The sequence below is a fragment of the Scophthalmus maximus genome, chromosome 11, assembly GCF_022379125.1.
Source record: "Scophthalmus maximus strain ysfricsl-2021 chromosome 11, ASM2237912v1, whole genome shotgun sequence".
NCBI lineage: Eukaryota > Metazoa > Chordata > Actinopteri > Pleuronectiformes > Scophthalmidae > Scophthalmus > Scophthalmus maximus.
The window spans coordinates 10,026,630-10,042,570 of NC_061525.1; the positions used below are offsets into that span (position 1 = coordinate 10,026,630).

The 15,941-nt window shown below is 41.1% G+C and overlaps 1 protein-coding gene across 3 annotated transcripts in view; it reads left to right on the forward strand.

The window, feature by feature from the left end:
- Nucleotides 1–15,941, forward strand: part of nbeab (neurobeachin b) — a 167,459-nt gene that overhangs the window by 97,563 nt on the left and 53,955 nt on the right. For all 3 annotated transcript variants that reach the window (XM_035622279.2, XM_035622278.2, XM_035622280.2), the window contains 2 exons: nucleotides 3,550–3,674; nucleotides 11,368–11,514. In XM_035622279.2, coding sequence (XP_035478172.2) covers nucleotides 3,550–3,674; nucleotides 11,368–11,514 — 272 coding nt within the window. The remainder of the gene's footprint in view (nucleotides 1–3,549; nucleotides 3,675–11,367; nucleotides 11,515–15,941) is intronic.

Here is a 15,941-nt window from a genome sequence, read left to right on the forward strand (position 1 = left end):
TAAAGGTTAATCTTTTCCTTTGACAATAGATTGTTGTAATCATTTTTATTTTGGTGCTTATTGTAGCATTGTACTGGCTCAAGTTTCTGGTATTCTCTAATTAACCAGACAAACTATGAGGAAAACAAAATGGGCTCTAACAGTAGCACACTCCCGACTCCATTATGAGCCCTTGTCAGCTGTCAAAAATACCTCTCTTTTCTAGAATGATGTAATAGTTTCCTCTCCATTATCATTCCTTTTATTTTTAGTTTTCCTCCCCATCTTATTTTGAATTATTCCTGTCAGCGTTCCCTTTCCTTTTACAAACAAAACACATTCCCTGTAGACTGGGGTCTGATCTGGCACCTCAAAAACCTCAACACTGGCTCCTTGAGGAAAGACGTGCTTTTAATACCTATTTGAAAGAGAAGAGAATAGATGATCGTCTTCTTACACATTTATCCTACTGCACTTAGCAAGTCTGGAAGTGTCCATAAATAATGGTGCTCCTGTTTCCTGTAGGTTATCAGTGCTGGAAAATTAGCTTTTAAAATGCGGTTTGAAATCCATTTGGGTGATTGATGGGTGACGGGACTAATAAATTTTGCCACTTTCTAGGAGGCCGGCTTACAGCCATTCTTTATGGTTGTCATGAAGCCAGACACATTTGATGTGGAAAATAAGGAGGTCTCGAGCAAACGCCGCTTAATAAAGAATGCTCCTTGGTGGACAGTTTGTTGTTGTTACGTGGACACTACAGGCAACTTGCTTTCTATTAATATTCTGAAGAAGCAATTGTGTATTATCACCGTTAACTAAAAAATGTATCGACTGCAGTCTTAAAAAAATGCAGGAATCTTCATTGTTATATATATATTATGTATATTAAATTTTACGAATGTGTGCCATTAAATTGCTTACTTCCTAATTGCCCACAATACCTTTAAAGGGGCAGTAAGCGATTAAAAAGCAATACATTTTTTGTAAAAATCAGCGAATATTTCCTCACCGGTTCTGTGTGTGCGCCGAAAAACCTCCGGGTTTTCATCTCAGCCCTGGCTCTGTAAATGGAAAACTAAAGAACAAGTTGCAGACCGCACCACACAACACAGCGAGTGCAGTTTGTAAACATCACTCGTCGACACCTTACAGACGTGCTGGCGGGTAGCCTTGCAAATCCGTGGTTTTGGCCTAGTGGTTTGCAAGCTAGATCACAACAACAACAAAGAATGAGAGAAGCTCTCTCCAAAATCGCTTACTGGCCCTTTAAGACATGGATGAGCGTTTCCGTGGCTCTGTGCCACCTCACGATCCATTGTGTGAGAGCTCAGCAGTTCCAAACTGTAGATCCACATGACGAGTGTAGTCCCCTGTGCACTTTTTGGACCACCCTCAGAGAGGCAGCTCCTTCAGCACGGCACTGCGGCGTGGTCCAAATCCGGTCTAGCACTGACCACATCTACGTCTAGAATATCACAGGTCCTACTCCAACAGCAGAATACCACATTCAAACTGAAACCATCTGCACAGGACTAAACGAGGGGAAGAGACATCAAAATGTTGGCGTCCAACTCATTAATCAGTCATTGTAACTTTAGGGTTACGTTTGTTGTGCATTTGATTACTGTTAAAGACAAATGAAGACTTTTTAAAATTGTACTCAGATGAGCATCCTTTCGCAGGCCAAATGAAATGCGTTACAGCAAAATCTTCAAAGTGGCGGATCTATCCCCCACTGGCATCTGCTGTCTATTTGCACTAGGAATTAGGGGGGAAATAATCTTAAACAGTAATCGCCCAGTTGCCTACAGTGGATTTACATTATTCACACTGTGTAATCTTGTGTTTACAATATCATTTGTGTGGGTTTCTCCTTTCCACACACTGACATCTCTCTTTTCCTCCGTTAAGCTTTGAGGGAGATTGACAGTGGACAAGCTCAAGGCGTTACGCTGTGCTTTACATGCAGCAGCTCATGATACTTTGTGCATGCAAACGTGCGAACAGAAACACACACACACACACACACACACACACACACACACACACACACACACACACACACACACACACACACACACACACACTCAATTTTGATTGATACTTTACTGAAACTGAGCTCTTGTTGCTGTCAGAGCCCAGCTAAGTCTCCTGAGCCTCTTGATTTCTGACATTTGTAGATATTATATTCATGGAGTAAGGAGGCTGTATTATGTGACGTGATCCCCAGTAACACTTTAATCTGTTTAGACTGCCTCAATACTGTGGCAGGGAAGGGGGCAGAAACCATGCAAGGAAATAGACGGCTGCCTGCCAAAATCTCACTGTATCCTGCATGCACTGAAAAAATCTCCACTTGGATTTGGACGCGCGGTACCAGATCCAAGGCTTTGTTTGGACCTTTGGATGACTCTTTCAAGTAGTTTGTTTACTTATAATATGGACGTAAACACAACGGTTTAGACATGAGCATTAAGAGTACTTCTATACTACATTATGTTCTTTGTGTTTGTGTAATAAACTACAATAAAACTGTCTATACAAGTTAAACTATGTGGACATTGGAGTATTATCCTCCCATCCACTCACACTGTAGCTCTTGAATGAAACGGCGTGAAGCCATGTTTTCTTCCCATTTGCTCAAAAATGAGCTGAAAAGGAACCTCATGCCAGGCTGATCATCTCCGTCAACCGCATACCAATTATTAATTGAATCATCCTTATTTTTTAAGGCATTTTTCTTCTATGTTAAGATTAAATTAAAGCAAGACTTTCTTTTTGCTGTATTTCCCTTTAAAGGAAGCACAAAGGCTTTGAAACGGCTCCAGCTAGTACACAGTTGGAACAGGCAGCACTTAGTAACCTAATGCTAGTCCTGGTGCTTAATGGTTTGCATTAGCTGCAAGCTATAAAATTATCCCAGGTCCTCACTAATGTTGGAATAATCATTTACAAAGATGGTTACCACATGCTGGAACTGTTTTTTCTTTTTTCTTTTTTTTTACAACCCTAATTCGCTGTTATTAATAATGAATAAAACTGCAATTTTCTGTCGGATTGCTCCAGGGCTCTGAGAATCATTTCAATGAATATTTCAGCACATTATTTTAATCATGGCTCCACATATGCAGGGGGGGGGACTTATTTTATAGGCTCATGTCTCAACCAGCCCCAAGACCCCGATCATTAAACCCCACGCTGTCTGCGTTGAGGTTTCTACCTTTGATTTACAAGACTTGTTAAAAAACATTGTAAAAAAAAAAAAAGGAGGCAAGCTGTGCCATTTATACTTGTAATTTGATGCTGTATTTGTTAATGGGAGTGCCTGTGATTTATGTGTGCTGCGGCTGCTGCTGCTCCCTGCTGCTCTGATGCTATAGGCTTATAGAAGAGGTAACATTACTGGGCCCCTGCAGAACATGCCAGTAGTCAGCCTAATAAATCCACTATCTGTGGCCTGATTTTTCTCATCAAGATGTTTCCCCCTGATAAAGAATTAGCTGCTGTCATCAGACCATCACTGAGGGGCGTGTCTAAAATGCCTGTCTCCGTGTCTCTATATCATAGTCAGCTGCACGACTTCTGGCGTCTCGACTACTGGGAAGATGACCTGCGGCGGAGGCGGAGATTTGTCAGGAACCCATTTGGCTCCACCCACTTGGATATCGCATGCAAGTCACTGCAGGAGTATGGTGAGTTTATCATTTTTTGTGGATATATATATATTTTTTTTTAATCATTTGGGGCATAACCCATATTAAATGTAAAATACCAGTGTTGCCATTAAAGTATCATAAAAAACATCACTGAAAGGTCATTAAAGTTTAGCCCGGGCTTGTCCCTATAGTTTAATTTTTACAGGTAACATATTTATGAGTTTTATGAACTGAACATGACACATCCATTTCATTGCACGTTTTTTTCACATCATGACACATACCCGGGACCAAATTAGATCTCTCCCTTTATTGTTTTCTTCTCTTTGCCTGAAACTTTTGTTATTGACCCAGGCAGTCTTGTAGTGTTGCCCACCACCCTTTGTCAGTTTTGCCTTATGTCATGCAACACTGCCTTTTAAGGAAAGCACAGCAGCACTATTAATCCAGCCCCTTCTCTCCCGCTTTTGATTGAGTAACACAGAAAATGTACCAATGGCGCAGGGATAAATGTATTGATTTTGAAATGAATGGAGTACGCACCTTTTTAACTTTATAGAAAGTAGAAAACAGGGACTGCATAAGGTCATGGTTGACGCTTTTTAAAATGGCTGCAGACTTACTGTAACACATGCATAATGAGCGCAAAGTTCACTGACGTGATGTGTCTCTGGGCTGAGCTACAGAACCCGACCGTTGGCTGGGTTCAGGATGTCATTTGGCTGCTTTTGAGCTTTAGCAAGGCCATGGCTGCTGTGTGAAGATCATGGCAGCTCTGTAGATGAACACGTGCCAGCTGCTGCCTCAGCTGCGGGTGGTCCGTATATGAAACACACATGCAGTAATTGCACCTTCTGCTTTAGATTTTGTGGTGGTTCCATTATTTTTTGCTCTAAGCTAATTTTGTGGGCTCACGGTGACACAATGATTCTGTTTTGCGAGGAGCACTCAAGTCAAACAAAAGTTGCAACGTCGGCTCTCTGTTTAGAAATACTTACACCTTTTTTTTTTAATGTTTGATATTATCTGCGAAAGATATTGCATGGGATTGCATGAACATTGCCAACCTGTTAACCTGTAAAACACTGCAAAACATACCACAAGATACCATTACACCGCATAATCCACCTCATTGTTCATCCACACTTTCAGTTTGTCTTCAGCTTGCATGTGGTTGCATTTCAGTCAATGTTATGTGTTTTTGACATTTACTATACTATATTATATAGTAGTTGTTCAAGCTTTTATCTTTTAAAGAAAACTATTTCACAAATGTTCTACTTCTGGTGGACTTTCTGAAGTATGCGGAGGCCATAGTACAACATAGCTACCAGAGCTACCCTCATAGAAACCATTAGTTTTTGACACTCAAAGGAGCCGGGGCTTTCCTGTGTGGAGTTTGCTTGTTCTCCTTGTGTGGGTTTCCTCCGGGTAATTTGGCTTCCTCCCACAATCCAAAGAAATGCGGGTTAAGTTAATTAGCAACTCTAAATTGCCCAAAGGTGTGAATTACAGCATGAATGGTCTTCTTTTTTTTTTTTTTTCTGTGTGTCTGGCAACATGTCCAGGGTGTACCTCTCACCCAGTGTCAGCTGGTACTGGCTCTAGGAGGCCCGCCGCCCTAAAACACTCCAAAAATTACATTTTGATAAATTTACTTTAATGCTTGAATAAAAACAGAGGAGAAGATTTTAGTGTTGAAAGATAAAACAGCAATTTCATCCATGCCCATTGCTCCATTTGCTAACTGTGTCAGTGAGCATTGCCCGGAGGCCTTTTTACCCATTGAGCAATGGCTCAAATTGTTACTGTATGTGTGTATTGTCTCCATTAGTGAGTTATGTGACAGATATCCCCAAGATAATGCCACGGATGCATGTCATGTTATTTAGTCCATCAAATCACCGGAATCTCTTTTTGAGTGATCAGTTTTGCTCATGTTGTTTGACATTAGAGCATCAGTGCAGTTGATTGAAGACTTGTTGAAATCCTGCTGGCATGCGGCGGTTTTAATGAGCAGAATAATGTATAAATGTGTCAAGTGAAAGGGATCGCCTGCGGTCGGATGGCCATCTTGCTCTCCTCGAGAGGTGAGCTGCACTCTCAGGCTTTTTTTTCCCCCTGCAGGCTTTGATGTGGTTGCACAGCGGAGGCCAGGTTTTGTTATGAGTTAAAATGAGAAAGAGCTTTTGTTCTTGTTTAGAACTTCAGTACTTTCGTTGGCAGTGACAGTTGACAGTTTTTTTTGTTTAAAATGTTCTATGACAGTTGGTGTGCTTTTGAATTATTATGAATATTCGCTTTTAATTAGCATGGTATTAAACATAGGTCCTGTCTTTAGCAGATAACCCTGGTGCAGAGGCTCAAAGGTTGGAAATCCATTAATCATAACATCCAGACTTTGTTTCTGCGATTTGACAGGGACTCTATAGAACGTTTTAGTTGGTTCCTGGCTGCATAGGCACCAGAGTAGAAAAACAAAGAGGGTTGTTTGAGTTGGCCCTTGAGAGTCATTATTAAAGCTTTAAAATCTGTGACTGTTGGAGAACCAGTAGGTTGTCCAAATTGAATACACAGTTTCTGGTTTGACAGCAGGATATGACAGTATACACTATGCCACCATCTTGAGTTTGAAGGGGGCAGACTTGTGGCACTGTTGTGTTCACAGTAAATGTCAGTCTTTTGCGCTCACTGGGGGGAAATGAAAGTGAGAGGGATTTTTTTTTCTTCCTCATGGAACATTTAAGTGAGTGAGTGGCCTGTATCATTTTGACAGCATCTAAGAGTCTCCCAATCCTCAATGTTTTCTTTTTAATATTAAAAATACTACTTCATTTATTTATTTTTTTATGTGGATTTCCAAAAAAAGGTTGTTTGAAAAATAATTTCCACAAACCATGGCACTTTTGAAATTTTGTGTCGATATTTTTAGTCTGTTGCCAGTGGCAATATTTTCTAAACCCTTGCACCAAATATTTGACCTATTTTATGACACAAAATTCTGTAAAAAAAAAAAAAGGTGCTTTCCCAAGAATTATCATGTACCAAGTTAAAACCGAATACAGATCACCCTCTCAAAACAATTTCAATTCACTTTTTTTCCCAAGTGCAAATGTCAAAATAAAACTGTTAAAAGTTTAAATGGTGGCAAATCATCCTGTAACCTCTGTAGCCACTTTTCTGAAATGTGTGCGTCTGTGTGTGACTGTGTAAAGAGTGTGCGGACTTTCTCTGAGATTTGTGATGGGAGGTTAAACTCTGCCTTAAACTCTGCCTCGTTGTCTATTAGCAGCATTGACAGCTTAGCCAGCACATTCTGTCTGTGCCCTCTGCCTGTAATAACATGCCCTGTTACAGCCAGCCACAGCCCAGTATCAGACTATATTGTTAGGTGATTGGAACTGGGCAAGCATGAAATGGAAGTCACGTTAATATTGATCCAAGTGTTTAACGGGGTGTTTTACCTCCGGGTGTCCTTGCTGTCTCATTTCAGGTGAGCGGCTTCTCTCAGAGCTGATTGCCCTGGGCACCGATCTTTATAGCTCCTCACTGCTGCAGAGGCAGCAGATTCGTGAAGCGATATTAACCTTCTCCATCTTCATAATCATACCTATTAAACTGTAACAAATGCATGCAGATGTGGACATTTGAGCGCAGTCCTTCAGCGCATGCATGATATGCTCAGAAACGGTTATGTGGAGCACCTCGCGCTCAGGTCCAGATGGGGATTATTAGACTCTGCTGTTAATGTTTTGGTGGAGACGAGATGAGGTTGTTTGGAACCTCTGGCAGCCCAGTAGACATGCACTGCACATCCCAGGATATTGAATGAAGATCACCCGAAGAGGAAACGTCTGCACTGTATAAACTTCCCTACATCAAAGTTACAATGTTTACTTCCACGGTCTCAAAACATGTACTCCGCAATCGGGATGGCTTGCATCACAGGAAGTATGGAGCTGTCATTTTTCCCCCTCATTTCATCTTTCACTGCAGAGTAAAATAAAAGCGAAGAGACAGAGGGCAGAATTGCATCGCCTTAGCGGTAATGCAACACCAGGGACTGGACTTTTTCTCTCCATGTGGAATGCGGAGCCCATGGAGAGGGTGTGTAGGAAGACAGGATTTGAAACAGATACAGTCTGAGAAACGGAAGAGATATATTTAAAACATTCTGTCGAGCTCACGATACATGGCTTTGTGAATTGCTGCACAAAACACTAATGTACATTATAAGATAGTGTAGTAAATAAGCTGTGGAACTGAGGCTTACACTAGTGCTTGTTATCTACATAGATCTGACAGAATGAGACATAACACAGAATAACTCCTGGGGTTCGCGATCGGTTTTTAAGTCTTTGTTTAGAAAGAGGTCAAGATAGCTTCGCGTCTTTAGCTTCGCTGCCTTTCGTATCAATTGACAAACATTCTGTGACTCCTACGAGAGCTCTGGCTGCCTTTTCCCTGCATATTATCCACATCATTCCTTTCTCGTGAAGCGTCTTCATGAAAACCTGAAGTATCTTGTGTTTTATTTATAGTCGTGTATATTGAATTACCCAGGGTATTTGTGAGATCAGCAGCCCCCCCCCCCCTCCCGAGCTGAAGTGCTCGTACAAGTTAGATGAACCTTAAGTAAAACACGATGTTGTGGATTTCGTTTAAGGAGAGGCAGCGAGGAGGTTGAGGCAGGGTGTATAATACATAGGAGACTTAGAAAAACACATGCTTGCCGGCTCTACTGAGGCTATAAAAATGAAAGTTCAGTGCCACAAAGGTCTCCAGCATAGCAGTATATGAAACATGGACTCTTGGCAGCAGTATTATAGTTGATTCAACAGTCTTTTAAAGACCTCTCAGCTCGTATGTATTCCATACTGAACAGTAAAACTACTGAACACACTGAAATATTCCCAGAGTCGGGGGCCTTTATGTAAATTCATTTGATTCACAAACAAAAACATCTACTTGATTTCATCGTTATTTCAATCATCCTTATTTCTTTGTCTTATGTGAAACCCCAAAAAAATGTTTCATCATAACGTTTGGGACACAATGAAATGTACGCTTTCACTATCTAGGAAACTGTCACCATTACCAGTAACTAGTTTTGAGTAATCCCTTCCCCTAAACATTGTTTCTCCAGAGCTGATATTCCACTGGTTTACACTTTTGAAACAGAAAACAGAAGTTAAGAAGCCTTTCATTTCATTGCGTCTTTAAGAAGAATAGCAATACAATATAAAACATACCTGTATAGATTAAGTGTAAAAATTCAAAGATTTAATCAAATATGTCAGTTAAGGGCGTTAAATGGACAGGACAAAAACAAAAAAACTCAAAAAAGAAGTCACAAAGTTAAATGTCTTCAGTGTGTTTTCATGGAAAACTGCACCACAGTGGGCCATTGGTAGATGTTCCAGGGAACTCAGGACCATGGATCCTAGTTGAACCCCGGTGATGAGTGCTCAGGGGCGGCCTCCCTTGTTTGCAGCTGGCACGTCTTCGTCAGCCTCCAATGGGGTCACGAAAGCTCTGCAAAGCACTTCACTGAGTGTAATTAGTGCACTGTGAGGCAGTTTCAACTCAGTGATTGAACAATAGGACCCGCGAGACTGGTGATCGGTGGCTTCTCCTGGCACTGTTCCTGAAGAGCTAGGGAGCAGACATGAAATGAGACTGCTGTGATTTTCTTTCCTTTTTTTTCCAGATGTTCAGAGGTCAGTGCTTGTGTCTTCTGATGGACTGCTCACTTTGTAAAGTTAATTAATTTGATACGAGGAGGAAAAGCATCATTATACAGTGACACGGCATCTTTATATATGAATTTTATCCAGTCCAATTCACATCTTGTAGGGTTAAAGAGAGGAATATTTGGTAGTTTGAGGCTTCTTGAAACTAAAAGACACATCTGCCATTGAATTGTATGGTTATTTTGTGGTGCATGATGGCACTCAACCAGCATAATAGTATTCTGGACTTAAAATATGAATGTAGAGTAAGAACTTCAGCTTCAACACCATGAAATCGCCTGAACAAAGAGTGTGTACTGCGTGTCCGTCACTACGTGGTGATTAGATATGCACACAGCATCGCCTCAGCCTGCACTTGTCTCTTGTTCTTTTTAATTTTAGGTCACTGATAAGAGTTAGATCAAATATTCTCTTTCCTCCCTTTTTTTTTTACCATACAGAGGTCGCATGAAAAGCTTTTTGATACAGCAATGCCTCCGAGTCAACATTCTGGATAAGATCACTTTTCATGTCATGTGGCATATTTTCCCCTTCATGTCATAGCTCGTCATTTCTCATTATCTACCGCCGTATTACTTCTACTGCGAGAGCTAAATTGCATCGTGGGTGAAGCTGGTACTCCACCCTGCACCGTTGCCCCCCTACAACAGTTGAGATTGGCCATTTGCATAGAAATCAGCACAGTTTATTTGGTTTACTCGACCCTGCACAGACTTGCCAATCAGAACATCAGCCTGTCTGCTCAGCTTTCCCTCATTTACTTGGAGCATAATGATGGTTTACAGAATTCGAGATTTAAGTTTCACCCGTTCTGCTTTGATCTCTGACTGCCGGTTGGCTTTTTCCTTTAACATTACGCAGAATTCATTTCCGAAACTCACAGACATTTTCCCTGCGTCTGATGAAAGCACCCCAGATATGAGACAGAGCAGGAAGCAGATTTTTTTCTTTCTCGGTAGCAGTGTTGACAACAGTCAAATGTGACCTCTCCGAGACAAGGTACATGTTCCTGAGGGGAGGGAGCGGCGAATTAAGAACTGTGCTGAAAGGAAACATGTCAGACGGGTGTCAGCCACCTCCCTTTTCTTGATATGTTCTTCCTTTTCATACACGCACGTTTCTCCTCCGGTTATTTCCCACACTGGACTTCAGAAAGACACATTCACATAAACCTTTTGAGCGGCCGTGTGGCAGGCACATGTTGGACATGTTGGCTGATTTAAGCTGATAAATATGTTTTGAGACATCTTTGTTTTTCTCCACGTATGAACACATCTTTTACAATAAATGTGCTCCACTGTAGCTATATGATGAAGTCTTGGCGAAAGCAGCCTCCTAATTGTGCTGTCTGTTCAGTCTCAGTGTTGTCAAAGCTCTAAAAGCGGCAAATGATATTTCTAATCGACTCCGAGCTCGAGTTGTATCCCCGACACAGCTGTTGGTCTTTCAAGATACAGAAAGTGTTTCAATGTTGACCTTGTCTAAAAATAAAAGCTGAAACACCTCTGATGTTCAACCATGCAAAATGTATTCATTGAACAAAGGTGTACCGTGACATTCTTTCATATGTTGTGGCAAGTACATTAGTGAGCATCTCATTTCAGGTTCATCCCACATATCATTGTGTATTTCATGCAGAGATGGTCTATGGTTTATTTCCTTTTTCATATTTTATGAGATGTTACGCATGTAAGAGCCCATAAAGGCTGATTATTTTGGTTTGAACTCGTGTAAATACCCAAACCTGGTTAGAATAAACCACGGCTCATGTGATAATAATGACACGCTGTGTGTGTGTGTGTGTGTGTGTGTGTGTGTGTGTGTGTGTGTGTGTGTGTGTGTGTGTGTGTGTGTGTGTGTGTGTGTGTGTGTGTGTGTGTGTGTGTGTGTGTGTGTGTGTGTGTGTGTGTGTGTGTGTGTGTGTGTGTGTGTGTGTGTCATTATAAACACAGTGACTGATATCAATTCTTTTTCAGGCTCGGTGGAGGAAGAGGTGGTCCGGTCTAAAAAGTCCGTCCGCATCCAAAATGTGTCAAGCCAGAATCCTGAGACAGAGCTGATGCTCGAGGGAGACGATGACGCTGTCAGCCTGCTGCAGGAGAAGGAGATGGACAATGTGGGTGGTAAGTCAGCACACCAGCACCCACATTAATCCGCCAACATGGACTCTGCCGGAGTGCACAAAGTACTGTCCTCCTACTGTATACATGAGCATTTTCATTGGAGTGTTTGGATCAATTAATTATCTGATATAGATATAAGTTTTATTTACTGTTCAGAAGTCAGAGGTGCGATTTGACTGGTGGGGATCTGCAGTTCACTGTCCTGATAACTTTGCTTAATTTTGGCGGCTACATGTTTTGTCTTGGTCTGATAAGTGTCCCTCTCTGTTTTGTTTTCTTTTGGATTGCATCAGCGCGGTTCCTTCCTCGCTTTTTTATATCCAGGGGCAAGTCTTCTAAAATTAAACTAGCACCGGAAAGATGATCAGTCCAGATATGTCACAATTCATATTTAGGATTTCAGTGAATAAAGTCACATGCTAATTCGTAACTTTACAGTGGCCTCATTTGATACATTTGCCTAGAAATGCCCCCTCAGTGGTGGGATGACACAATTCAAAATCTATTTTTGTAATTTGACTTGTTCAGATCATGTTGTTAACCTAATTTTATACTTAATGCTACAGTGTTATTGTGTATGGAAATGTCATTGCCCTATGGCTGGTAAAAGTAATGACTAGTATCATTAAATTTTAATAAGGCCATAGTAAAGTGTCACTGAATGTAATCAAAGTGATCTGAGCTACGACATTTGATAAAAAATCTTATTACTAATCTCTTGATGATATGGATTAAACATTTACTAGACGCAACATTTCATTCCTCTGGATCAGAACTCTGCATACACACGTAGGAATAATCAATCACATATCGCCAATGAACATATTCTTTGATAGTTAAAATAAAACTGTATAAATAATTTTTTCCAGTACATACAATCCCTTCCATGATCTTAAACCACAGCCCTTAACTTTCCTCATCTATAAAATAATAAGATGTGTCACACTTTTACTACCCAAGAAAATTGCATTTAATGTGTATTTTCCTCGTGAATGTGAGCACTTTGGGTGTTAAGGGACAACAAACAATGACTTAATTTTGCTGCTGTTAAACTAACCCTCCTTCTCGCAGCAATGAACAATAATTAAGAGAATAATTGACCATGAACAGCTGACGAGAGACAAATACAATATTGTGGTTGTTGTCATTTTCCTATCCAGTTTCTTAAATCAGCTTTAATACTTTGTCTGACACAATTTGCTCAATATTGCAACTCACTGCCAAGAGCTTTGTTTCCCGAACCTTCTGTAATTTAACCAGCATCGCACTCTGTGTATGATCCAAACTATCAAGCCAAACTTGAGCTGCTTTTAAAAGGTAAGTTATCCAGAGTTCAGTTGTGTGTTAAAGGGAAATCAAGTTTACTTCTCGCAGCACCTCAAGCAAACACTTGGTGGTTTAAATGAGCCGAAATTCTTTTACTGGTTTGATGCCTGAATGATAATTTTTGTAGAATACAATGTAATACTTCTGCACAGCAGAGACTTCTTATATTTCAGTGCCAGATGTAATTAATCAGTAAATAAATCTGCATCATCTGGACCATTGTTATCAACTGTTGTTGTCACAAAATAATGTATAATGTTGTATGAATTGTGTTATTTTCTACATTGTTTTATCTATATTATTATCTCTATTGGTGTAATACACCACACACACACACACACACACACACACACACACACACACACACACACACACACACACACACATTAATGTAAAATCGCTTGCTGTTTCATTGATGTCTAATATTGTATATTTTCCCATTTCCAGAGAATCCACTTACACAACCTGGTCTAAAACAACAAAACAGAACTGCTAAATTAAAAGGTTCTCCTTCTCGTTTTGGTAATGAAATGGCAAAAGTTATTGAGTCAAATAATTTTATCTTAGTGAATCTGTTACTAGTTAAATTATTCAGTCTAGAAGGAAACGTGATTCTTTTTTCGGCAGCGTTGATATTACCTAATGTCTTTACTGATTCTGTAGGATCGGGGTTGCCGCTGAATTGCTTGCTAACAGTATGAATGCATGTGTGTAATAGATTTATTCCAGGTGCAAATTATATGAAAAAGTGGCCTGAAACACCCGATTCCCCAGACACTTGAATAATATTCTCTGTTTCATAGCCCTGTGTATATTACTGCTTGGTAAATGAGGCTCAGGCTGGACAAGGAAACTGCTGAGCAGAGAAATCCCCTTCCAAGATCCCACAGATGAATGTCGTCGGAGGATGCTCGCCCCTCCTCTTTGTCGCAGGGCCAGCAGGCAGCCAATCACTGTCTGTCAGATGAACCCGGGACTGCCCGATCTAAAGACCATGACATGGGCTAAAACACAAGCAGTCTATTCTCCTGAGAGAACCAATAATGACCTTGTACAAAACAGAAATGTTGAGGTGAAATATTAGTCATGTATTTACGATGTGCACAAATTACGAACCAAACATTGACGATTTTTTTTTTTTTTAATTTTTTTATTGAGTTGAAGTCATGTTTTTACCAATAGGGGAGCTCCCTCACACTGTTACCTTTGGGGAATGTTCTTAGCAGGACGCCCCTGTCTGTTGTTGACCAGTGTCCAATCGCAGACATGAGCAGCCTTAATGAGAGATCTGGGACTAGATCCCTGTCAACAACAGTCGTCCTCCTGCCAGCCGCTGTGTCAGCGCCTGCCGCTACCGCCAAAGGGGCGGTGTCTGCTCTCAAGGGCCCAAGCAGTTGTGGTTACTGAACCTATGATTAGTTTTGCTCCCCCAGAAACATTAGAAATGCTGTCCGTGCTTGCATTAAATAAGCCCTTTATTATAATCAAACTTGGATCAAATGGAAGCGGAAGATGAGCATGTGAGAGGCTCACACTCATTTGTCAAAGAGGATATGGTACATTTGACTGTTCTGCCTGCATACCGTGAATATAGCCCGTGTGGTTTAGGAGCCACCGCCATTTTGTTCTCGCTTAATTTAGCCTGTCTCTGTCCATTTTAGTCCCCTTTCACAATACTGACATGTTTGTAAAAGAGTAAAACCAACGTTTCTCAGTGTCTAATCTCAGGGAGGAAAGTGAGAGAAAGACGAAGACAGTTATTCTGCATTTTGCATTACCAAGTTAACAGTTTCTTTGTGGGGGTTCTTTTATTCAAATGTCTACAAGTCCTTAATATAAACAAAATATGGATGAGATATAAATGATCAACTAGCGTAGATTTGAGGACTTACATATTTTTTCTGTGCGCAATATTTAATTTCTCTGGAATTCTACGTGTCCGTGTTCTGAGTTACATGATGAAAGTTTCATGTACCCTTTGAAAACAGTGGGAATAAAGCAAGTAATGTTTCAGTGACTCGGATGACGGTTTTAAAGTAGGTTGTAATGGCTGCCGTGTGCGTGTGTGTGTGTGCGTGTGTGTGTGCGTGTGTGCGCGTGCGCGTGTGTGTGTGTGTGTGTGTGTCAGTCATTTTAAGTAACTTCCACTCGTGTTCATCTCATAATAATAAAATATAGGAGCACTGGGCTTAATCAAACATTACGGTCCAGCAGAGGGATTGTGGGAAATAATACACTCATCTTCTCAGCAATTCTCCTGAACTCCGACCGCACCAAAAGGAGACTTCATTAAATCGGCCTGTCATTTGACAAATATTTGCATTTTCATTTCTAAAAAGGGAGCTCACTGAGCATCCCGAGCTTCAGCCTATATCCACCACTCAACTTGTGTAACTGGCCCTTAATTTCATTATTCTCATGTAAACATTTTAATGCCATACAGCCTAATTATGGACAGATCCCTGAGGGGATTACTGTCTAATCCTCTTCCTCCCCATGAGCAATGGATGCTGCATGTGGCTTAATGCTTCGGGCCAGCGTCTCTCTCTGTGTGTTGCCCTGCAGGGCCGCAACACAGTGCGTCAGTGCAGGATGTGTTGGAGGGGAATGGGTTTGTAACTTAGGGGCCGGGACATAAAGACGGCCTCATTTTATTGTAGCTGAAACACAGTAAAGGTCAATTGGCAGAAATAATAATCATAATAACTTCTTAGTGGCATGCACTTGAATGTTTTGTTTGCTGTATCTTCTTTTACAAATAGACCAAACGTGGTCTGAAATGCGGTAAAAGCAGGATGAGGTCACTATAGTAGTATTTACTCTACATGTGGAGCTTGTAAGCAACGTGTAGCGCCTGGGCCGATAGCATCAGCAGATAGCATCACTGTTAATGGACTCGAGCAGCGCTGAGGGGAAGAGAACCATCCGAGGAGGGCGGTTTGACCGAGCAGCCTGCAAGAGCGATGAAGGGGCGCTCTGGGAGTTGGGGCCGAAATCCACTTGTGTTCCTGTAACACCATCGGCCATAATTGGCCGAGGAGCGCAGATTAAGATTGATGAGACATTAAAGTGGCTCTCTGGAGTTTAAGGGATCGATAAAT